Source organism: Athene cunicularia (genome assembly GCF_003259725.1).
Source record: "Athene cunicularia isolate RWA chromosome Z unlocalized genomic scaffold, athCun1 chrZ_part2, whole genome shotgun sequence".
Lineage (NCBI taxonomy): Eukaryota > Metazoa > Chordata > Aves > Strigiformes > Strigidae > Athene > Athene cunicularia.
Genome location: NW_020799143.1, coordinates 3,097,707 through 3,123,342, shown reverse-complemented (window position 1 = coordinate 3,123,342; position 25,636 = coordinate 3,097,707). Strand labels below are relative to the sequence as shown.

General features: G+C 44.4%; 1 protein-coding gene across 3 annotated transcripts in view; it reads left to right on the top strand.

Annotated features, from left to right (window-relative positions):
* The first annotated feature begins 16,057 nt into the window (after positions 1 to 16,057).
* The window catches only part of CHRNB3 (cholinergic receptor nicotinic beta 3 subunit), a 19,841-nt gene continuing 10,262 nt past the window's right edge, over positions 16,058 to 25,636 (top strand). For 2 of the 3 annotated variants that reach the window (XM_026866213.1, XM_026866211.1), the window contains exons 1-3: positions 16,059 to 16,441; positions 20,073 to 20,224; positions 21,255 to 21,299. In XM_026866213.1, coding sequence (XP_026722014.1) covers positions 16,399 to 16,441; positions 20,073 to 20,224; positions 21,255 to 21,299 — 240 coding nt within the window. In that variant the 5' untranslated portion in view covers positions 16,059 to 16,398. Of the gene's footprint in view, positions 16,442 to 20,072; positions 20,225 to 21,254; positions 21,300 to 25,636 lie in introns of all 3 variants that reach the window. The other variant, XM_026866212.1, reaches the window with a different exon arrangement.

The following is a 25,636-nucleotide window of genomic DNA, read 5'->3' as shown; positions in this document are numbered from 1 at the left end:
AAGACTTTGGCAAAACTAGCTTGACATTTTTTATCTTTTTTTCTGAAGTAGTTTTCTGGTTTAGATGCTGGGTTTTTCCCACAGTGTTCTCAAGTCTTGTTGCTGTTATGCTTTATACTTACACTTGAAAATGCTCAAATTCAAAAAGTGACAAGGAAAAGATGTATAAACAACTGTTGCTATGCTGTTGGCATGTATGGCTAGATAGCAGATTGTTTTCTCTGCAGAATACCTTCTCTTCTTGCTCTCTGGGAATTTAAAGTGTGATTTCCTGAGGCATGGTGGGTTGCTGCAGTACCACACCCTGTGGTTGGGGTGCTTCTGCCATCCCTTTCTTCCCCCTGCCTGTGTACTGTCATTACCACCCTTCTTATTTCCACCAGTTCTGGTGCTGGTTGTGCCTTTCTGTGGGACAATTCAGCTTGCTAAAGCAGCAGCTTTGGCTCCTAGTGGAGAGTCAGAGGAAGATCAACAGTATCAGATCTGATACAAAGAAAAAGGCAGGGCCGGGAGCTGGGGAGAAACACGTCCTCTTCTCTGGCTACAATGAGCTTGTTCATTATGTCAGCTGCTTCTGAAAATATAAGGGTAACTTCATACTCTTAACGTTCAGCACTGTTTCCTTCCACCCCGATCAAAGATCTGTGTCTCCCCTCATCTTATGCTCTGGCTGTTGTGCTTATTGGCCCTGCCCTTCAGTTATATTTTAGCTTCATAACCTTCCAGAAAAGCAGCCCAATGAAAGTAAGTCAGTCAGCAAGGTAAATTTAAGGCACACTGATGGATGAGTGGAGTGTAGAGGTCTTGTGTGTTTAAGCTTTTCATGGTGAAATCAGTTTAATGGCTGACTCAAGTAAATATTCCTTCCATTGCGTTGAGAGGGGTGATTATTGCTTATCTTGCAGGTTTCAGTAGCACCAGGTTGAGGGGACTGCTGCCCAATTGCTGACATTTCCTTTTCTGTTATAAAAAATTTTTTCTAAGAGAAGAGATGTAGTCTAACCTGACAATGGGCTTGAATTTCTCCTGCAGCAATTTTTTTTCTTTTTTTTTTTTTTTCCTTTAAAAAACCACCTCACTAACTCCTGGTGCAGTGATGTTAGGGCTAGATGTGGACTCTTGCTAGGCCCATGAGAGCTGTCAGTATCACAGATCTCTGAAGTGGGGAAAAAAACCTGATGGGGAAGCAACCAATTGTCTTTCAGCAGTTGATTACTGCATTGTGACCCACCCCAGCACTATACTGCAGTCTTTCTGGTTGACAGCCTTCATCTTCTCTGTCTGTATTGCTGTCTGCCACTGGCCAGGCTAGGAAAGAAATTCTAACTCTTTATGGAAAATGAGCACAATATGTTTCCCAAGCATTTGCTAAAATTTCCTTTTCTTTGAAAGTGAGATGTCTTACACAATCAACCATAAAAAAGGGCTGCATCACTTACTGTTTGTATTGGTAACAACTGGTACTTGCACATAGCAGTGATTTCATAAACATCTCTAAAAAATGATTGGGAGTTAAAAAGCAGAGATAGGAATGTAGAATGGTGTGTGGTTGTCCAATTGTACATGAAGTAGGTGACATTTGTTTAAATGCATGTAACTGACTTCACTGAAGCCTATTTATAAAGCAAACAATTCAAGGAAGTTAGAAAGTAGGAAAATTGGCAAAAATGCTTAATCCTTACAGTCTGGACAGAGAGATTTGTATTGAAATGGATTGATGTTTCAACAGGCAGAAATTAGAGCCACTTCTCAATAGGGAATTTTTGGCTTACTTCCCCCTATTGCCCCAATTTCCCTTTTGCTGTGGTAGTGTATTTGACCTATGTGTAGTGTTTACTTTTTTCCTCTTTACACCTCTACAAAGCATTAGAGTTCCCTAATTGGGACGGTTCAAACCCAGAGTTATGTTTTGTGGGAAGAATATGAATAGTTAAGTACTTGCATTACTGCTTGTCACACTGAGGGAGTCCTTCGTCACTGACCTTTTTTCTGCTCTGCTTCTAGTTGCTATCTTGTCTATGTTGTTACAAGCATGGTCTTAACAACTGTTGACAACTGATTAATGAAACTGAGATTTCCAAGAAATCTTGTCTTGCTAAGATTTTTATATTCCTTCAGCTCTACATAGGGTTTAGGGCACAGGTGTCCTCTGTGAGTTTTGAAGTTCGCTTGCAGCTGAAGAAAGTGCAAAGCAAATCCCAGTTTGAATGTAGGAAGAAGGAAAGCGAAGTAGCTGCTTGAGTAAAACTAAAGCCAAAACAGTTTCTATGTTCATTTCAGAAGACGTCTCCTATTACATGCTTCTCTGGGATCAGGCAGTTATTCCTACTTGCCCTTTTGCTTTGTTTCTTTCCTGAGATCTGTTTTAGGTTTTAGCCTATAGGCTTATCTGTTTCCTGTCAATTTACACCTTCATCAGGTGGTTTTGGCAGGGTAGAAAGGGGTGTTTTGAGCTGTCGTCTAATTTTAATAACCAAAACACAATCTGCCAAAGCATGGTGATGTTTAGTCTGTGATGACTGCAAATTCAGGTCTGTAACTTCTGCTGTTTCAAGCACAGCAGGTTATTTGCCATATTTTAGCCATGATAATGATTCATTAATAAATGAGAAAGAGCAAAAATACATGATTCAAAAATAAGATGACAGTAATTGCTGTTACAGATTTCTCTCTGTGCCTGTTAATGATTTCAATGGAAATTTTAATTTTTTATAGAGATCTTTTGATGGACCTGCAGCATTTTATTGTACGAACTGGGCAGAAGGTCTTACAGTGATATACAGACTGGAGTAGTGTGCTGAAAAAATGTGTTGCAGAGTTTAATCCACAATGTATACCTGAAACAGTTCCCAAAGGAAAATCTTCTTAAATATTAAGTCAAAGAAAACGTTTAAATCAGTTACTCAGAAAGAAATTTTCAAGAAATTCTCTTAGAATAGATACATTAAATTGTCATAATTAAATTATTGCAGTAATTAAATGTCTCCAACAGTCCTGCCACTATTAGTTCATTTAGCATTGAATATCAAGCCTTTTATTGCCTGTCAAGCAAAATGATCTAGTGTTCCTCCTGTAGCTGCCTCCTCCCATTGTACGGGAATATTAGATTGTAAGGTCTGGGCTCATGCATTCCTGGAACCTCTGAAAAAGTGATTGTCTTCTGCATTTTAATTGATTCTAGTGGTCTATTAAAAGGTCTTTTAGTTCAGAGAGAATATTATGCGACCAGTCATTTGAGGTTTTGTGGCTTTTTTCTAAACTCAGGGAGAACTTGAGCAAATTAGGCAGGTTTCTCATTTCCTTTCAGGTTTATTTGGATGTGACTATTAAAGATTTAGCGTCTGTGGCTATACTAGTCAACTTTAAATGCACCAACTCTTCAGTATTTGCATCTGTGACAGATGTGTGAGTTCCTACTGGAAGATCTTAAATTCAGTGACCTGGGACAGGTAATCCAAAAAAAGGAAGAGGTCTTGCTTTCTGGGATGGTTTCTTCTTTTGTCTTGGGCTCATTTAGCAGCTCCCAGCTGGAGTCCAATACTAGCTAACCAGGTTCTTACAGATGTACCCAGGACTTCAATTTATCAGAATGATACAGCACTATATTGAAATTGCAGCACATGCACAGTACAGCAATTACAATATACAGCAGAATCACAATACAAACGTACTGTGGAAATTCCCATTACTAGTCTCTAAATGCTTACCACCATGACACTGTGTGTCCCCATTTGCTGGGAAGGAATATGTGGGTTAAACTCAGCTCAAGCCAGTCATTCCCTTCCAAGCTGATTTTGTGAGTTGTTCAGTTTTTATACTTTATATTGGGCTGAGTGGCATAGAGTCTTCCCTCCCACACTGATCTGGCTAGCTCAGGAAAACATTACTCTTAACTAATTATCTCAGGGAAGGCTGTTTATGTAGTCTGATGACTGATACAGCTGTATACCTAAAACAAAAGTTGCCATCCAGTCCCCCCTGTTTTGAGATAACTTCAGCTTTCATGATGACTATTCATCATTATTCCTTACACTCTTCCCTGAGCTCATCATTCTTGCTCACCTCCTCTGGGCCCTCTTACATTGCAGGGATCAGTCACACATACTCACATAGTCTCTTTTCAGGAGTGTCCTCACATACGTCTTTTGCAGGACAAAAGTGAACTTTTTTTGGCTTCAGGTGCTTTATATTCTGGGCCTGTAGCTCAGAAAAGAAGGGCTTTTCAAGGATGGTATTTTTTTAATGTTAAGAGCAAAGGATCTTGCTCTGGTTTTAAGGAATTCTGATACTTCCAGCTGTACTTTCAGTTTTAGGGTAATAACCACAGCAGCTGGATTTACAGAGAAGGGAGATTCAGGATACCCACTTCCACTGCTCAGTCCAGAGTTCTCACTCTTTTTTTTTTTTTTTTTCTTTGTTTGTTTCTATTTGGTTGGTTGGTTGGTTTTTTGGTTTTTTTTTTTTGTTTTTTTTTTTTCTTTTCTTGTATGGATAAGATCAGACTCTTCATTCATCAGTTCACTGGTGTTGATGCTATTGGGTCCAGAGGAATGGCACCTGCATGCAAAGAAAATCTAACTGGAGAGAGAACAGTTCCAAAGCTGACTGTGAGACACCAAAGTCTTCTCGCTAGAGCACATGCCACGTGAGCTCAGGCCACAGAGCCTCCCCTTACTGATAAATGTTTGCACTTCAAATATTTTAAGCTTGATCCACATTTGCAGGCTTGTCTCATAGGTTTCCTGAGCTGATATGATGTTTTATCGAGTGATTTTGTGTGACAGTTTATCTGAGGGACTCCAGGAGTCACTACCAGATGAATGGTCTCTTCTCACAGGTGATTAGCAATAGAACAGGAGGGAATGGCTTTAAACTGCAACAGGGGAGGTTCAGACTGGACATTAGGAAAAAAATTTCCAGGAAAGAGTGGTCAGACAGTGGAACAGGCTGCCCAGGGAGGGAGTGGAGTCACCATCCCTGGATGTGTTTAAGGGTGGTTTAGATGAGATGTTGGGGGATATGGTGTAGGGGAGAACTTGTAGAGTAGGGCTGATGGTTGGACTCAATGATCCCAAGGGTCTTTTCCAACCTGAATGATTCTGTGATTCTGTGAATGAATATTCGTGGTGTAATGTCCAAGAACTGGGAAAGAATTTATCAATATCCTCAAATTCTGTAGTCTGTATGCACATGCAGTTCTTATCTTAATTTTGCTCTTTCTGAGTTTGAACAAGAAAAAATTTTTGTTAGCTTGCTTTTCTTTGACTGACAAGAGACTGAAATTGCTCAGAGTTTACATGGTGACAAACTGGGCAGGTTCTGCACTACAGGTACTACTAAAGCATGGAAATCTCTTGGCCAGGGATAATAGAAAACATGTTTATCCTCCCCAAGTGAATGTGCATGTGGCTATTTCAGCCTGAGGAACAGTAGTTATTTGAAAGTAATTACTTAAAATATAGTCACACACAAACCACAGTTACAGTATGAGTGGAATTCTCTTTCTTTGATACTACCATTGGTTGACAAAATCAGTCTTCCTGGTGGTAATTTTTAATCTTAAAAATCCATCTATATATAAAAACATCTTTTACAGTCTAACATTCAAGCAGGCTTATGATGACATTATAATTAATCTAACAGTATCACTCTGTTGATCACTACTCTTTCATCAGTATTGACATTTACCTCTTGGTCTGTCTACTAAGGTTGTTATGATTTACATTTTTTCTTCATGATATACCAGCTTAATAGCTGTCAGGTAATTGACATGTAAATGGTTTCAGTGATAAGATGTAACTAAATTAAACTAATATCTGCAAAGGGTGCTTTCTTGTGTTGTTCTCAGTCTTGCTTGACAGACTGGATTTCTGCATTTGTCCTAGTTTTGGATGGGATAGAGCTGATTGTGGTTGATTTTTTTTTTCCCCCTTTGTTCTTAGGAGCTAGAATAGTGCTGTGTTTTGGATTCAGTATGGTTTTAGTTGTTGCTAAGAAATCAAGGACTTTTCAACTTCTCGCATCCTGCTAGTGTGAAGGTACACAGGAAGCTGGAGGGGGGAGCATAGCCAAAACAACAGACCCGAATTGACCAATGGAATATTCCATATCATCTAATGTCATGCTCAGTATATAGAAAGGAGATGATTGGGGAGGTCAATTTTTGAGAGCACACAAAGCATCCTCCCTCAACACCTTTTACTCCTCCAGTTACAGAAGAAATCATAAGCTTACACATGTAGTAGATGACATTGGCCTTGCTTATTCACACAAAGTCTTGTGAGCATGCTGCCTACTGAAACCATCACCTCTTTGATAAAATACGACTGTAGAAGTAAGACTTTTCTCCCCACTGGAAATCATTCCTAATCTTGAATGCTATGTCATGTTCTCTGTTATTTTCTTGTGTGCCTTGCCTTGCTCCTCCACAGCATTGCTCTTCTCTCTCACAAAAGATTAATTTGATCTTTTCTGTTATTACTTTCAGAATTTAAACACCTGTGTTTCTTATCTTACTGCCTTTTCTGATCTTTTATACATGGTAATGAGACATTGACCTGCTCAGTTACAGAGGCTGTAAACAATTGAGCATTGGGGTATTTGGAAGGTGGGCCAGTAACCTTTTACTATGGACTGGTAACTTTTTAACTGTTTCACACCATAAAATGTTCCACAGAGATGAAAATGCAAAACACTGTTGGAAACAGCATTGGAATGAAAAGCATTTCTCAGCTGAAGACTGCTTCAGGTTAATGGATGAGTTTGGTCTGAAGAAAAAGGAGGCTTTTTTCAATGGGTTTTACTCTGTGCTTTAAGCTGAGTTTTTACTTTTATTCTATTTGTCTCTTGATTCCTATATATAAGACAATGTATGAAGAGGTATAAAAGTGAGCTCAGTGATTCTTAGGGGAGCTGAGAGCCTTCTGAGTAATGTCTTCACCACCAGCATAACTCTCCTCCCACAGAAATCAAGACAGTAGAAGTCCTGCCTGTGCTGAAATGCTGAACGTCTAACTGAACATTTTGGGCGAGGCCTTGCTGAGGTCTATGAGGCTGGGATTTCTTCTTTATATTGCTGAAAATGGTATCATTTTATCCTTGGAAAATCCACCATGGGTTTTTATCATCAGCCTTGTGCAGAAGAGGGGGCACTGGGGCAGCGTTGTTGTCTCAGACAAGATTAAGCATCATTGCTTTTTTGCAACAAAGTCATGAAGCCATGCATGACTTCAGCTGCTATGTGTTTACTCATGACGTCACAATGGGAGATGAGCTCCACAGAAGTGTGACAGTCTACTGTGCTTCTGTGAGATCACAGTAAGGTAAAATCTAGCTGGAATGATAAACAGTTATTTACCTGAGTGAATAAGATGTGTGATAGCATTCCTAGCCAAGCGGTCATCTTCATTACCTGTAGATGAATTAGTCTGATGCATTCCTGCAGTCTTTGGTTTTGCTCCTTTTGATTTTGCTGATGATCTGATGCATCTGGAGTTAATGCATCATGCTCTCTGGAACTGCTCAGAGCCTCAGAACATTGCAAACCTAATAGTCTGTTGGCTGACTGAAATGCTGTTTGAGGCAGGCATTGCTTTGGAAGTGAATGTGAGGAGCTGCCTGAGTAAGGACACATAAGGCTGATAACATGGAGAAGGGCCACAGCAGCCCAGTTTGTTTCATTAGGGTCTGAGACAGTTAAAAGGCCTTTTTGGGCCTTTGTGGCTTTGGTGGGGGTGACATTTGTTCTGCAAGCTCTACAAGAGCCATGGCAATTTGTCTCCTGGCAGCCTTTCCCATTATCCACTGGCATGCCCTGTCAGCCTTCCTTCAGAGAGCTGGACCTCTTCCCAGCACCAGTGCTCCTGAGCCATGGGAGTAGTATACAGAGCATTTTGGCTGTGGTCCCATACGTGTGTCCTCCTACTAATACACAAAAACTCTTGGACTGTACTCTCAGTTGAGGGAGTCATTCCAGCCCAGCCTTTACTTGGTATGAGATGAAGTTACCTGAATACTGTTTAATTAGGTTAATTTTTCTGGCTAGGCACAGACAGACCATTGAAACTGTTATAGGAAATAGGATATTCTGGCATGGTACAAAAGACAAATGTAGTTTTTACATATTTTCATAAGTAATATCAATTGCCCTTTCTAGTGAGGTGAAGCCATAAACATTTGGGGATTGTATTTAGTTTCTCTGGCTTGTCAAAAGCAAGATAAATGACAGATATCGAAGACGTCATACGGTAGAGATAGCTTTTTGAGTCTTACAACCTCACAGTTTGCTGTGTTAAAACTTTAAACTATTTGATGAACTTAGGCAGTTTTAAGATATATTGATTGGTTACATATGCTATCAAATAATTACAGGACATTCAAGTAGCTAATATTACCTTCACATCCCTTCTGTTACGATTATATGCATGAAATTAAAAATTATATTGTGTAAAAGTTATTTTTTGCAAATTATAAAAACATACTCCAACTTACTTGGAAACTGTGAAGGTGTCTGATACACTGTGCTTTCTTTACACTTGTGTTTAACATTGAGTGTTTCCATAGTCACATGCTAACTGGTTACTCCAAACTCCTCTGTTGTATGTATAGGCTGTTATGTATGCACATCCAAGACCTTTATGTCTGATATAGTCAATATTCAGACACGTGGTATGAAAACTAAAAAAAAACCATAACCATTGTTTTGTTTGTGCCACTCAGAAATCAAACTGGGTTTTGTTTGTATGTATTCATGAGCACAACTGTGAAAAATTTTAATGTAACAAGCAAATACTTGGAGCTAGAGAGCATTGAATTTTAAGCACATAGGTGGACATTCCAGGGATCTGTATGTCCTTTTGAACCAGAAATATTAATTTATATAATGTTATTATATATAGGAAACTCCAGAAGTTGTTGTACATCAAAGCTGATTTCTGGGTCAACATTTAAGAGTACTATTTGTTTATAAGCCAGTGAAAATGGAAGCCCAAGATATGCCACAGATGTTCAAAGTGATGATCCTACATATTCTATCTCTTTGGTTCCTACCTCTGAACATTTCTACCTGCTCTTAAGAAACATCCAGAAGGAATAAATATTATTCTTTACAAATCATTTGACATTAATCCAAAAAATACAGACTCAGCAAGGCACACAGGCCTCTCTGGCTGGAAGGCTTATATCCCAGCTAAAACCATCGGAAGGTCATCTTCAGAACAGCAATGGGCTGATTTGAGCCCTTCTGCGACACAACTAGAGAAGGACAGAAGCAAGATAGCAGGAGGTATTAAATGAAGAACCTTTTGCAACTCCCACCCCCCACCCTGTTTTCCCACATAGAAGTTGGTCTTATGCTGCTGGTTAGGGTGATCACTATGACAGAGGTGAGGTCTGGTCTGCTGACTGGCTGCTGCCAGAGCAGTTTCTGGTTTTTAACCAGGGATGATCTGAAGTAAAATGCATGCACTTCATAGCAGCTACCCTGTTCAACTGAATATCCTGACCACTATGTTAAAATTCCCATTTTGTAAAATTCTTGGCTGTAATGAAAGTGAGGGGGAGGACTTTTTCTATCAGCCTCACAGCCTCCAAAATATTACTTCAGGCTGAGTCCACCCCAGGGTTCAGACCTCCTTCCCAAGCAAGTGTTGTAACCATTTGATATCATGCAGAAGATGGCTGCATCTCAAACATCAGGGATCTTGCTCACAGGAGGACTAAACAGCCTGGATACTGGATGGCTGAAGATGCTTAGGATTCCCAGTAGTTACTAACTTAAGCAAACCCAGCCACCATTTGGACACGGAGCATTTCTAAGCAGAGGAGGCTCTGTTTTCCCTTGCGTCTTCTCATTTGGTGGGCACCTAGAAAGTCAGGCATGTAAACTCTCAGCAAAGCAGTACCTGAATGAGATGGCCACACTGCACTCGCACCATCTGTCAGGGAGCCTTTTAATATTCCTGGCTCCAGTTTTGAGACAGAAGGCATGTAAGAGGTGATGAGACATGCTGCTGCTGCTGAACAAAGTCTGAATCAACCAGCACCCAAACAAGGATTTAACACTTGTTTGGGCTTGGTTTGGTTTTTATTGTTTGGGTTGTCGTTCCCCCACCCCAATCCTCTTCCAATTTATCTCTGAAAACTAAATATGAAGGCACAGGCATCTGTGCTGTAGCTCAGCAGCTCACACTGAGGAGCTATGTCTCTCAGGCCCTGAGTTTTGTGAGGCTGAATGTGGCTGAGACAATTGGTACTGCTTCTGTAAAAATAATAGTTTTCCAGAAAAATAAATGGTGGAACACTCACAATGTACAAAAATTTGAGTATGAGTGTTGTGTTCATGAAACACAATCTGATAATGCTGTTGTGTACTTGCAGATTGAAGTATACAATATATAATATTTTCCCACAGAAATGCAACTCCTAATAGACATACTGAAAAAGCACATGATGGACAACTTGTTAACTGCAGAAATAACTGTTCTTCTGTAATCCAAGCAGGTAACAAAAGGCATAGGACAGCAGAGGAAAATGCACAACAACTGCTTTTCTTTTTATTCATGAAAAAAGCCTCAGCACCAGAACATTAGCCAATAATGTAATGAAAGAGACAAAGATTATGGACCTCCAAGCATTCCTAGAAAATATGTTATGTTTTCACCTTTTGGATAATAGAGAATTATTATCTGTGTCAGGATATAGTTCTAAAACAGAAGAGAAACCTCCTTGTGAATTGTGCGTGGACAATGTGGACCCACAAAGCAACCATCTCTGCTAACTCAGGAAGAGATTATAAATAACAAATGCCCTCAAATACAGGCAGGAACAGGGCTTGTGGACCTCATCCAATTTCTGAGAAAGCATTTAATTTTGCTATGGTATCTCCAAGAGATTCCTCCACCCATCCATGTCGGATACAGTGGCTCCAAAAAGAAAGTCTATCAGCTACCATCATTAAGGCCGGGTGGTTTGGGCTATGGTGTCTGAAGAGAAGTGAATGAAAGGAACAAAGTTACTGCCAGGATTCAGGCAGCTTACTGAGATCATAGGATGTAGCAGGAATTGCCCTTTTGGTTTTATGGTTGCCCTGGGGGCAAAAGGCCTATATTAGTTTGGAAGGAGAAAGCAGAAGAGAGGACAATGGCACTCCATCTCGTCATGGGACACTGTGTGTGTTGGGATAAGGGCTCCCAGGCACCAGGTGCTACCACTGAAAATGAGAGGCTGAGAGGTCAATGAAGAGAAGACAGACCAGGCACTTCTGTAATTCCTGTAGCAGCTGTCTTCAAAACAGAGTTTTCTCTCACAGCCTGCCAAGTTTTGACCCTTTCTAATAGTTTGCTTACCCCTGAAGCCTTGACATCTGAACAGCAAGTCCATGGTGCTCCAGATAAAATTTTGGTCTTGTTGATGATGAGCTTGATAAAAATGGAAGGACAAACTGAGAAAATAGCAGAGCTGAGCCAGATCTTTGCTTACAGTTATCAACTCAGACTAAACAGTTGTGAAAATTATTATATTTCAGAGCTAGCTAGTGTCACCAAAATGCAGGGTGACCACAGAGCCCCAAGACACGGTCCCACATCCTGAACAAGACCTCGCTATGAAGTTAGAACTGAAAAAGGAAAAAAAAAGAGTCTAATGCAGAGGGCAATGCACCATCTGTTAGAAATACTAATGTGTACACAGTGGTGAAAAACAACACCTCCCAAAGGTCCATCTCCCTCTGTGTCTCCAGTCCCAGTGGAGCAGTGGAAGGTTTTTACAGAGAAATGGGCAACAGACAGTTGCATGGACTGCATGCTGTCAGAAGGCACAGGGACTCAAAGCTGCCAAAAGTCTGCATTTCACTTAAATGTGGTGGAAATGGAAGGAGGGCAGGCAGGAGTTCATCATGATAGGAGGGTGCTAAGGAAACACAGGACTGGAACAGCTCTTTTTCTGAAAAACCTTGACCCTGTACTTGCAGAGACTGGTCACCACTGAAACAACTGTCTGAGAGTAGCCTGAAAGTGAGTTCAGTTCTGGCATCCTCTGTCAAGGGTTCTGGTCAGCCCTTTCCAGGCTTGCTGTACTAAGTGGCTGCTTGTTCCCTAGCTGACACAAAGACCTTTTTTCCCTTTGCCCACTATGTGAAAGAAGTTAAATCTCCTGAGGCAAGCTGTAATTGCTGCCATAAACAGGTCGGTGAATAAGCACAGAGTTGTTACACAGTTTTAGAACTCATTATCTAGTCCCAATTACCGTTATGCAGAGTTCAAGCTACAAATGTATCATTCAAAGAGTGAGTTTTCAAAACTACACACGTTACACTGAAATCCCAAATAAAGCTCACACAGCATGTGATCTGCATTGTAACCCAAACAAGTCCTACGGGCCCATTACTGCCACAGACCATACACAGCACGGCCCTGGGCACCAGCGAAAGCCTCGCCTGCACCTCCACGCGGTGCTGCCTGCACTGCCCGGGTTATGCCAGGGAGGGGTGCTGAAACAGCACGGGAGAGCAGGGAGGGGAACGTCGACAAAGGAGACTGCAAAAGAAAAAGGTAAGGAGGGGGAGGTGAAAGGACCTTCCCTCGGCGTGAGAGAAGGAAAAAAAGAGGAGGAAAGTGGCGGCTGTGCTAGAGCACCATGGGAGAGATGGGTTGCAGTGCAGCTCCCCGTGGGAAAAGGGTGCGTGGAGAAGGAGGAAGGGATGGAGAGCAAAGAGCAGGGAGGAAGAGTCTGAATGGGGTTGTGCTTCATGGGGCCTTAAGCAAGCCAGGACGAGTGACAGCAGGAAGGTGCCTGGGAGGGACGGGGAGCTGGAGGAGAATGGAGAGGTTTCAGGGTGTATGGGCAGGTGGAGGGCTGCCTGCAAGCTCTGTGCCCTCTGGAATGTGGAAGGGCCTGGTGCTGTACAAGTTGCTGACAATCTGGGTTAAAAATGTCCTTTGCCCAGAGAAGATACTTGTTTTAGGAAACTGCTGATGGAGAGATGTGTCTTGTGATGGAGAGAACCAAGAGCAGAGAGGACTGGAGAGGAAGCACCAGGGCAAAGATGAAGCTCCAGAAGTGCTGCTGTTTGCCACCCCTCTTTTGCTCTAGAAATTGTCCCTCACCCCTTGGGGGCTGGTGTCAGCCTGCTGGCTCCCTGTGTGGTGCATGATGGCACAAAGGCAACTCAGTCCTCCCTTGGGAGCTCTGGGAAGCCTGGCTCCATTCCAAATACTGGCACCCCAGGTGAGCTTCCCTGGCTTCTGGCATACCAGCCTGAGGGACCAGGGAGGCCGAGGCAGGTTGGGGAGGAAGAAGGCACATCCACCTGGAAGAGTCATCTGCTGTAACAGCTTGCCTCTGCAGCTTCTCTTTCCTTCTCCTTGCAGCTAACAATGGTGGTGATGCTGCAAACCCCTCTCCAGCTCATGGTCCTGGAAATAGGGCCCCTCAGTTCTGGTTCACAGCATCTCCTATCCATGTCTCTCCTCCCCACCATCCTTCTCCCCTTAGTTCAGGTTCCTTACTCTCTAGTAGCCAGCCAGCACTGCCATCTCTCCCTGGGAAATGCATTTTGCACACTCAGCTGTGTGACAGCTTCGGATAACATGTCTTGGCACTCTCCATCATAACCTCAAGTTCTCAGTTGCTCCTAATATTAACCATGTGGGCTCAGATTGACAGATTTATGCCTCTAGATGGATTTTTTTTTTTTCCTTTTTGAGCAGTTTGAGCTGCCCAGAGCATGAGGCCCTGTTCCTATGTTGCTTGTGCTCAGGCAGCTCTTGGCAATTTGCAGCCTGGTATTGCAGTCTCATGTCAATTAAAAATTCCATGAAACCTGTGGAAAAGCAAAGGCAGGTTCTCAACAAAGAAGATTCCAGTTTTACCATTTGCTATGTCAGGGTGGTTGCTTCCCATGCTTCATGGCCCAGCTGCTAAAAGGGAACATTCATGCCTACCTCCCTTCCCAAAATATTGGAGAGCATGGCTGAATAAAGACTTGTAAACAGAAAGCATCAGCAGCAGTCAAACAGAATTTATTTATCCAGTACCTGTCTCTGGTTGCCAGATAATCTGGAAGCCAAAGACCAGACAAGCTAGGTCCTTACCTCTTGTCACAATGTAGGCAGTTGGTGGAAGCAATGGTAAAGCAAGCATACATCACATTTCCCTCGAAGCAACTACCATGTAGTAACAGAAAACCTACTCCTGTAGCCAGCTAACAGATTAACTTTATTATCTGAAGGCAGCAGGCTAAAGCCTTATGAAAACAAGTTTCTCTTCAGTCTGTGATACAGCACTTTCTATCAGAGCAGTGCTTGGACACGATCTCAGGCAGTAATTACCATCAGAGGTGTCAGTCGGAAAAGGCTGGGGCTTGCAGTCATGAGGCTGTGGTTCAGCAAAGATGATAGATGCTGCCTGTGGGTGCTGAGCCCTGTACAGGACCAGAAACATGCTGGAAAGATGGGTTAGTCTGCACAGACTTTTTTAAGGGATAGCTTTGTTGTAGAAAACTTCGCATCAGGCAGGATAATTGTGTTAAGTCCATGTTCAACTTTATGGCAGGTTGTGGTGCTGTCTGACCGCACCACTGTGGCCAAACATACACTGTTCTCTCATTGCCAGCATGAAAAAAGGACCTTCACTGTGCACCTTGCTGAGCTGTCTGCTTATGCCTGGTCTGGATCTAATGGATGCTCTGAGCAGTCTGGTAGTGACAGCGGCTTGTGATAACAAGACACTTTATTCAAGTCAGTCTCTTGATAGCATTGTTTGGTTTGAGTTGCTTTCTGCAGCTGGGATGAGGAAAGGTGCAGAGGAAACCAGCAGCTCCTCCAGCCCTGCCAGATGAACACTGGCAGACACAAGGAGCTAATGAGGGCCCTTGCAGATTTCCCCTGTATAGCATGGTAGTGGAAAAGGCAAATCCTGCTGCAAGCTGCCTGCACAAGAGCTATGGATGAGGCAGGCTGAAAGTCCACAGCAGCATGAATAAGGTGGTAGGACACTACAAGGTTACTTGTAGCAGCAACATGATGTTGAACCACACTGAAATGCCATCTTTTTCATTAAAGAAAGATGAATAATCTGATAAGGTTACAGCTGCCAGTTATCTATCCTCTGTGAGAACCTTAGATAAGGCAAATCCGAATCACATAGCTTATGACTGTACCAGAATATGGGCCACTGCAAGAAATGGGCCCAGCTGTTTCTGAAAAAAACAGGCTTCCTGTATAAAAGTCAGCAAGCAACTGAATTCCTCTAGGTTGTTTATCAGTGGATGAAGACAAACTCTGAAGATGTGTGAGTAGCCACAAATTGTGTTGTTTGCAGCACATGTGTGGGATTACTGCATTAGCACAGACAGGAAGAATAGCCAGGAAGAATAAATCAAAGCAGGAAGGGTTTCACACCTGGGTGCAAACTAAAAGAATTTTGCATCACTCTTCCTTGTACTTGAAAAGTTCAGGGAAAGGGCTCCTCTGTGAAGAGAGATGTCAAAGTGACTTTCATTTGGGAAGAAAACCAAGAAGATCTTGAGATTCCTTGATAAAGGAGTGGCAGGAGGACAGGAAAAGAGGAACCCACGTCCCTTTTGATATCAGCAATTTCTGGCGGCTTCTGAAAGTAGCCCTATCCAAGTTGTTGGGGAGGAGTGACACCTACAGAGGAAATGGCTAAATAATCAAAAGCCCCATGACTCTCATTGCTAAAGATAAGGCCCTGGGACAACATACACTGTTAGGCTGTGCCAATAGATAGTGATGTGCAGGCATTTCCATGCTGTTGTCTGTGATGTTTCATATATGAGTGATGAGATATAAATTTAGAAATCAGCCGTTTTCCCACCTATATCTTAATGGCTTTTTTCCTCCCCAAATACATTTTGTAGCTGTAAACCAGCAAGTGTAGTATGAAAAATAAATAAGTTAACCCTGTAGGGAGGCTGCTTCTTTTATTAGACCAACTGATACAGCTGAAGCAAACAGACAACCTTTCAGGCATGTGATTTGTCTTCAGGTCTGATCTGCAGCCTGTTTTTTTTCCCCAGCTGTAACTGGCAGCATATTACAAGACATTTCCCCTCCTTAAAAACCTTGCCTCACTTCAAATCCTAGACCGAAGCAGCTATAGCAACCCAAATACCACCACAAACAAATCAGTCAGAGTTTAGGACCCAGAGCCCTGTTTTAGGCTTGCGGGGATGTGACAGCTGACTGAAAATCAATGAAGTGTGATTTACAGAGCATCATGATGAGGCAAGATAAGGCTCAGAAGGTGCTGTCTTGCCATGCAGACTCAATTGTCTGCCTTGATATTTTAGCGAGACTGTTTTAGTCCCCTGCTAGGATGAGACCAATTTGCTTATGAAAACAAAAGATCAGACTTAAAGGAAAAGCCACGGTGGTGCCCATGCTTTGCCTAGTGCTCTTTGTGCTGTGTTTGAGCCGCTCGGGTAAGTGCTATTTCTTCTTCTTCCAAGCCAAGCTTCAGATGTTCAAGATTTTTTTTTTTTTCTTTTTCTACTGACCAGTTAGCTGCTGCTTGCTGAGATAAGATAGATGCTGGCTTCCCTTGATTCTCAACACCGTCTGACTAGCAAAAGAGGGTTGTATCAACTGCTGCCTTTGTATTGCAACCACAGACAGTTTGGTGACAAAGGTTTTAATAGTTGGGTTGGTGGAGTGGGGGGGTGGTCAGTGGGTAGAAGTTAACAAAAAAATCCTAAACCCGACTCGTTCTGCTAAAGGGAATTACGGGAGAATCTCCATCACCAGGAGGAATATTGAAATACCTCAAGCAAGGTGATGAAAGGCTAAGTGTCCCTGTATTTCTGAGGGTGTTTTGCACATTTGTTTATCAGACTTCCTGTCCCACCTCTCTTGCTCCTGTGCCTGTGAGGAGCTGCTCCTGGCATGAAATGCAGAGAGTAACAGGAACCTGGTGAAGAGGAAAGATGGTAAACAGTGCTTGGTTACTTGTACTTGTGGTAACCTGACAGGAAGATACCCAACTTTTGCCTTCTCTGTGCACCATACGGTAAATTCAGGGATGCATCTGTTCTATGGCTACTTCTCTGTTTTTTTCAAAGGCAGTGCTACTTTGTTCCGTGTTTTCTCCATGCCTTTATCTAATTTAATCATCATATGGGGCTTGATCAAAGGATCTGTTAGGCTATTTTTTCTGCTTCATATGTCTTCCTCCTCATTAAAAACTTACGCTTTTAAACTGTCCTTCTGCAAGTACTGAGGCTATTTTATAAGGGAACCAACCTTGTTCCTTCTGACTTCTTTGTGAGACTTCTCAAATCTTTTTCATCCTTTTCCGTGGCTTCCCCAGCATCTGAGTATCAACACATCCAGCTCCAAAACCAGCTTTACCACCTCTGTGCTATACTCCCTTGGCACATCAGAGCCCTTGGACTTCATGTGAGGTGCAGGCTGTGAAACAGCACCATTTTCCTATGAGGGAGTTCATACACAGCCATGCCATGGGATGTGTGGTTGTGTATGTGTATGCAGAGAGTTATACTCAAATAAACACAGAGCAATGTATTCCAGCACTAAGAAAAACCTGGTTTTGATCCTGCATGTTTTAGGGTTGTGGATTTTTTTCTAGTCAATGGCTTTCCCATTAAATTTCCCATGTTTAACAACCATGCACCCCCGTAAGCTTCCTAACTGGAAAGCAAAAGGGCTGGGAACTAGGGTCTCTTGCAGTGACTGTTATGTGTCAGGGGATTGGACCACTGAGGTTGTGGGTAGTGAGGGAGGAGAAATACATTCTTTCTCTTCTTTTGGTTGAAGATGCAATGCCTGTCTGTCATATTTGTCTAGGTAACCCAGTTTATTAAGACAGACCTCAGGCTCTGCGCTGTGGTGGAGCTAGGGTTAGCCCTGGAGTGAGAATAAACCCTGGAGCAGGGAGAAGGCATTTGTGGTTTACCAGCTGGTAATAGAAGACCTTGAAGGCTTGTGACAAAGCAGCAAGACACAGGGTGGCCGCAGAGGCTGCTATAAACTGTGCTGACAACTGCACAACCCTATCCCTGGCTGAGGTGCAGAGCAGGTGGAAAGGAGTGTGAAAACTCCCTCTGACCAGCTGGCCTCCACCTCTCCAAGGTTTTGTAACCCCACCACAACTGCACGTCCAACAAGAGAAGACAAGCATGGCATGTGCTAGAAGATCCAACAGTAAAGTAATTGTTACCCTGCAAGCAGCAATCACTAGGCTTCAGAGTTCACAGCTTCTCAAAGAGAAATGGGCATTTGCTGTGGCTGGAAGTGGGGGATGACAGTGCTGCTTGGACCTTGTACTACCTTGAGAGAATCCAGACTGCATTAGAAAATTATTTTGTTCAATGGGAAGCTCTGTCATGGGAGCAGGTTTTTTCCTTAGGCAGCAGTGCCACTTTCTGCCAGGCTGACAGGTCTGCCCCTGCCCACAGCCTCACATAGACCCCACTGAGAGAGAAGAGGCTGCACGGCCTGTCTCACCCAGAAGGTGAGTAGCAGCTGCTGGGGGAAGAGAACACAGACAGTGATATTGGTCTGTGATCACACCATTTCCTCCGTGCATGTGGCAGAACGTTACCCTCTGCCTCCAGTTTTCTCTCTGGAGGGGCTGCTGGGCTCAGGTGCCCTTTCCTCTTTTCCCATGGCACAGGGACCCTGCTGAGGGCTGCCTTACCTCTGATGTTTGCTGCACAGCATGTGTGAGCCCCTCAGCTGTGCCAGGGCTCTTCCATTGCCCAGTCCTCACACTGTCCCTCAGCTGCAGCCCTCTGCCTGCAGACCCCTTCTGCACCTACTGGTGGCAATCTAGGCATGGGTGTCCTGTTCACATTGGAGCTGGCAGGGAATTGGTGGTGAGGGGACAAGGTGGGCCCAGGGCAGTGCCCTGTGAAGTCCTCTTTGTACAGCAATATTGGCTGTGACCCCTGTGGAACAGGGCTGATCAGCGTGAGCTCCTTTTTCCTCCATGGTGCCTTTGGAGACAGGTGAAATCTTTTTCATCCTTGGGTGCTATGTGTGTGCACAAGAGAAGTGGTGGAGGTCATGTCAGGACCTCAGCATCACAGAGAGTGGGGCTGGCATTGGGGAAAGGATTGAGGGTCTGATCTGCCCTTCCCCTTTGGTGAGCAGGGGGAAGAAGTAACATGGTGGCAGGGACCAGGGGAAACCCAAGTCTTGGAGGTACAGACCATGATGGCTCCATGCTTGTCTGCAGGCAGACCCTGGCTACATCATCCACCTCCTCCTGCTGCCAGATGAGTCCTTTTGCTTTTTGCTCCACTGATGCTGTTGTTCACCCAATCCACTCCCCCAGCCGGGAGAATTCAACTTTCTCAGCTATTTGCTGCTGTCCCCTGTTAACCCCAGAAGGATGATTCATTTCTGAATGCTGCATGAGGCTCCCTCAGATCTAGCTTATATGTCAGAAAGACAGCAAGGAAATCCCACCAGCCTAATCCTTGCAGAGAGCAGCCTCTCTCTCAGAGAGGTCATAGAAATACACAAGTGCAAGTGAAATTCCTGGACCCTAGATTGTTCACGGTGTATTGCTGCTGTTTCTAGCTGCAAACCAGCCAGCCAGGGATTGCCCCACAGTGACCAAATTTCCCCCGTGGCCCCAGTTTTCTGTGGCACACCACAGGTATCTGAAAAACCAGAACTCTTTCTCAGGGTTGCATTTATCAGGTTGGATCTTTACTACTCAAGAGTGAAAGAGAGTACCTGATGCTCCGAGCCTGAGGATTTTCTAATGAGTAATAAACAAGAAAGACTGGGCAAGTACGTTGACTCAAGAAAAAAGAACACAGAAAACAGAAACCCAGTGCAAAGTCATCACTGCTCTTGTGTGATAATTTTTCTGTGTGAGTTGGTCTTGGACTGTGTTGCGTTGCCTTCCCCTCCCCTCCCCCTGGTCCTGATGAGAGTGTGCATCTGAATCCTACAGATTCTACTGACAAGAGCTGCCCAGAGGCAAATTTGTCTCACATCATAACACTGCCTCATTTCTTCACGTCATACCATTCTTCACATCTGCTTTCTGGCATGGCCCCACTCTCTGTTGCTCTCTTCCAGATGTGGCTGCCTTCAGTTCAGTCGCTGAAAATGAGGACGCACTCCTCAAGCACTTATTTCAAGGCTATCAGAAATGGGTCCGCCCCGTGGAAAACTCCAATGACACCATCAAAGTTCTTTTTGGATTAAAGATATCACAGCTTGTGGATGTGGTAAGTCTTGTGTTGGGCTTGGTAAAACATTCTTTCTTTTATAGACAGTCATGCATCCACCTGGGAGGGCTGGTGATGCTGTTGGCTTTTGACTTCTGACACACAAAATGCGAAGTGATGGTCAGGCAACAAAACACTGAGTGTGGTGTGGTGCTTCTGCCCCACACACAGCATGGGCCATAAGACTCATTTGTTTTGCAGCAAACCTGAAGGTCCTTTTTCCCCTGCTGTTCTCAGGTTATAAGGCCTCATTGCATCAGGTGTTAATCAAACAGTCCATGCCAGTCAGTTCCTGACATCTACATTTGTAATTTAATGAAAAGGCAGCTACAAGACAGAGGTGAGGAAGGGGAGAGCTGGTTGGACATAGCTTACTGCAATTAAACATGTATTCAGGCCAAAGGCAGCTTGTATCTTGACCCTGCTGGCCGCTAGAGGCAAAACATTCAACCCTATATTTTTGCCCATAGGGAAAATCTCCCTTCCCCTTCCCCTCCATCACTGCAATGCACAGTGCAATTTGCACAGAGCTCAAGGGTACTCACACAACAGCATGCTCCTTGCATCTCCTGGCTCTTGGCAGGATCCCCTTGTGCTGTGGAAGGCAGACTCTGATATTGTGCCCTGTTCACATGTTCAGGACAATGTTTCAGCTTCTATCTTCCCAAACTCACTCCAGGCTGAGCAGTGTGGGGAGATGAGCTATCCTGTGAGCCCACAACCATGTGTGTCCTGACCCCGCTTGCTGGCTGAGCCCTGCTGCCTCCCTGCTGTTTGGCATCTGATTCTTTTGGACTGCTGTGAAATGCCACATCTTCATTTTCCAGTCTCAGGAGCTCCCAGCAAGAGCAGTGGCAGCACCTAGAAAGTCAGTTCTCTTCCCCCAGCAGTGACTTAAAAGCCCTGGCCCATGGGGAAACAGGACCATAGGGGTCTCCTCTGATCATCACAGGGTGGACTCAGCAGGCATAGGGTCTGTTTCTTCTGACTGCTTTGGTACTGCAATGCTTTCTACCTTGTGTCACCCTAGGATGAGAAGAATCAGCTGATGACAACCAACGTGTGGCTGAAGCAGGTAAATTAGACCAAATCAGACCTCCCCTTTCAGTGTGTGGCTGCTGAGCTAAGCGTCTATCCCAGCCTGCTGCACCATCCATCCCCTCTCATGACACTGAGTGGTCAGACAAAAGCAGCACCATGTTATCTTTCCTGAAGTTTTCACATAAAGGGGCAGAAAGGCAGGCAGAGGTGGACCTTTAGGAAACAGGGTACCCTTTTCTCCTGGCCTGCACCTCAGCTGTGCACTCAAGTCAGCTGTATTTCAGGGAAGCAACATCTCTTTGATACTGCAGTAGCTGTTCCTGGGATGCTGTGTGTGCCCTGAGAAACCATCCTGTCTCAGACTTAGAGGTCACACAAGTACTGTCTATCTCACCTGAGCTAAGCCTGGTGTCTCAGATTTCTTCTTCAGCGTAAGTAAAGAGAAAGAAAATACCAGCATGTTATCCCGCCTTGCCCCTCCCCCCTCCCCCCCAATTAAACTCTGTGGCAAATTAATCAGATCTCTCTAACTTAATTACTTCTGGAAGTGATGATAAATTATACAAATGGGGGAAAGGTGCAAGTTGAACTGTTAGGTCTCCTTTTTCACTCCTGAAGAATGCTGCATTTCGTTTAGATTACATTGCACCAGTTTATTGACCTTGTGACAATTATTTTAAGTCTCTCAGCCATATGAGCATCTATAAACATGTCAGCTGATCCTAGGCAGAGGACATAAACCCCAAGCCCTACTTGAGATAGTGCCATGGGAAGTGGCTCCCAGGGGTCGCCAGGCTGGTGAAGGAGAAATGTGGCTCAGTTTTTGTTCTCAGTCTGATAGGTATAGTGCTTCAGGGAGTGTGAGCTTCTGGATGGAGCAGGACTCCTAAAGGCTGTATGGACATTATATGCAAAGATGGTCTCTCCCTTGAAGGAGATCAGACTTCCCCTTACTGCAGGGAGTACAGGAATTTCACATTTTTCTGGGCAAATTTGTCATGGATCTGAATCCAACTCTGAGAGCTTGCCTGAAAAGAGCTCACCTGTTACATTTTCCCCACCTTCAGCTGCAATTGCAGAGCCCCCCACGTTCACAGGGCCAGATCTTGACTTCCTTACTTGAGTGGCTGCTTGGGGGGAGAGCAGAGCCCTTCTACAAAAGTAACCCCCCTGTCTGTCCTCTCTCCATCCCCACCAGCACCCAGCTCCACCTGCAGGTCCAAGCCCTGAAGTCTTCAGGTGGAATCAACCCACTTCACCCTACTCATTCTCTTTATTCCTGAAAGTGTCCCCAGAAAGATTTTACAGCCTTTTGCAGCCTTTGACAGAATATTCCCTTTTAGGCAAGACTTGGCTGCTTGCTCCACCCAGGACAGCAAAGTCTTCTAAGCCCTGGGGCAGACTTCATCCCTCTGGCTGGGTGACATCTTGCCAAATGCAAGGTTACAGTGACTGCAGAAGAGAAGGACCTGAAGTACTGAATGACATTATCAGGCCAAATACGGAGCCAGGCTGCCCTAGGGCATTAGGCCTGAGATGTTAAGACAGACACACACCTAAGGGTTTTCTCCATTGCTGCATGAACCTGTGTGGGGACATTTCAGATTAGCCCATCCATGCTGAACACCCTGTTTGTACTGCAGCACTGACCTCCCCAGAGTCATAGCCTGAAGCCTGTGTCACCATTCATGCTGTGGGAAATCAGGTTCTGCTGTAGGTTACTCCATGCCACCATCCACTCATTGCCTCTTGGGTATTGGGGAGGATGAGAATGAGGGGAAAGTCACTTTATCTGATCCTTCTGCCTCATGCTGTAGCTAAAAGAAGGGCGTACCCAGGAGTCTGCACTGTAGGCATGCTGATTTCTCTTGAGACATTTGGAGACTGTGCTCAGATTTTAACCAGGGCAGCTCCCTAGGGTAATTCAGCACTGTGATTTTCAGAATCATTGAGCTGGGCTCTCACTAGTTGTACTGTTTTGAATATTCTTTCTCCATCTGAGTGGCTGAGAACATCAAGGCCCAAATGAAATGCAATTGGAGCCAAAAATAAGTGAGACACATGCTTTGATTTTTCACACATGCAGATGCCCCTACAAAGTCAGGAGGAGCTCTAAATACCTGTGGCCTAAGCCAGGTGTCCTGCTTTGGGAGTGATGTATTCCTGTAGGAACTGGTCCCAAGAGCAATCCAGTGCTTGGGGGATTATTAGAGTGCATAAGAACAACAGCTATGAAAAGATCCATAAAACTAAGCAGAATAAAAATATTTTTTTCTTTCGGGTAGGGAAAAGTGAAAAACACTAAACCAGATCAGAACTCTTTGATGACACAGAACCTGTCCTTCTGCAGGAAGTCAGGGAAGTCTGGCCCTCCCCCTAGGTGTGTGAGGTTTAGGAGGAATCACAGTCATAATTTTTCTGCAAGAGTCTGGCTTTTCTCAGGTGAGCAAAGCTTAAACCCAAGGGCTTTCTTTTTTTTTTTTTTTAACCTCAAATGTCCAGGTGCTCAAGATGGTGGGACTTGATGATGTGTATGCAGGCAAGCACACAAGGCACAAAGGGGCTTTTAGTGGTTGCTGAGAAAGTATACAGGTTCAGGCAAGCTCAAGAATCTGTATCCAGCGTTTCTTAGTCCACTTGCTGTGGATTGAGCACTTAAGTGACAGCTCAGAGACAGGAATTTGGCAGAACTGGAGGAAGAGGAAAGCAGCTTGGAAGAAAGGGAGAAGAGAGGAAAGGGCCCTGCACATCTGCTGCTACAGTTTGTGTGAGCATAGCCCGTAGGGAGATTCCCATTTTAAACTGCTCATCTTCAAAGTCTGCACAGCCTATTTTCTGCTCTAAAAAGAAGACACGCAACCATTTGCTTTGCAGACACAAAAGAGCACTTTAGCTGGGAAATAAATCAATGTAGGGCAGAGGGGAGGGAGGAATATTGCAGATGTAGCAAATAACCCAGGCCAAGGGGCTGTTCCAGTTCTACTCCAGAGGGATGATTATATCTCCAGGTGGTTCACAGGGTATTTGCTTCTGTTGTGCTAGTGCAGGCTATGAGCTGACTGTGTTGGCTGCTGCGGTCAGCCCTGACTATCCCCTTGCATAATAGGTATGTTTCCAGTCTAAGGCCCTGTCCTGGTTCAGCCAGGACAGAGTAAAGTTTTCCCCAGCAGAGAGGGGGAAGGGATCTCCAGCCGGGTTATTCATACCATGCTGACGTCAGGTCCAGGGGCGGAGCCTTCTCACCCTTTCTCTTCTGGTGTTGGTTTTTGCCATACACGTGGCGGGTTTGCTCCTTGATCATTGAGCGGTATTTCTCTGTATATCTTTTGTCTTGTTCACTGTTATTGCTGTTTATTGTTGTTACCATTGATGCTGTTGTTATTCAGATTGTTCTATCACTCTGTTGTATTAAATTTCTTGTTATTTAGCCGGGGTCTGTGTTTAACTTCCAGCCCGACCGGCGCGGGTGGGGGAGGGGCAGCGGCCACGTGCTCTCTCATCCCGACAAGAATTAAACCTTGCACATTAAAAAAATTGGCGCCCAACGTGGGGCGAACGCTGACCAGAGTGTGGTAGAGCAATCTGTTGGGTGTAATCTTTCTGTTTGTATTTGTGTTTGTTTGATAAGAAAATGTTTGCAATGCTGGCCCATTTGCTTGCGCGGAGGGGCTGGATTAACCCTTATATCCAGTGTATGATCCCAGTGGTGGTGTTTGTTATCAGTGGAAAATGTGCAAAGGGTCTTACGTTGTTATACTGGCTATTGAATGCTTATAATGCCTTTTTATCACTGTGTGTGTGGGTGGGCCGGTACCTGTTTGCCGTTTGTTTTTTTGTTAGGGGTATCACCCCCCCTGTGGGTGAGCCAGGGGAAGAGATCCTCTCGGCTTTGGGGAGTTTTAACAATTCATGGAGCCCGCAAGCCAGTGTGATTGTGGCACAATGCCTTCTGAATGCCTGCCTGATTTCGCTTTTGGCCATATGGTTATTTCTCTGACAACAGCAGTGCCCGGAAACCTGCCCCGAGGCCAGATAATAGTGAGTGGCAAGGGGTGTGGGAAAAGATGGGCAAAGGCCTGAGTCGGTGGGCACCCCCAATGCTTTGGAATTTCACTCCTGAGCAAATGCAGAGCCCTGAGAAGCTGATGGAGTGCTTAGAAAGGGTGTGTTACCAAGCTGGCAAAACCCAGGAGACACAAATCACTGCAATGTGTTGGGGACTTGCCCATGCATACCGTGTCCTCTTTAATACCACCCGCTGCCCTCAAAGGGAAGAAAAGGCCACACAAACAATATCTGAACCGGGGGCACAGGCAGAGCCAGTCTCAGTCGCCTCCACCAGCACACAGACTGAGCCAGAGAGCCAGGCAG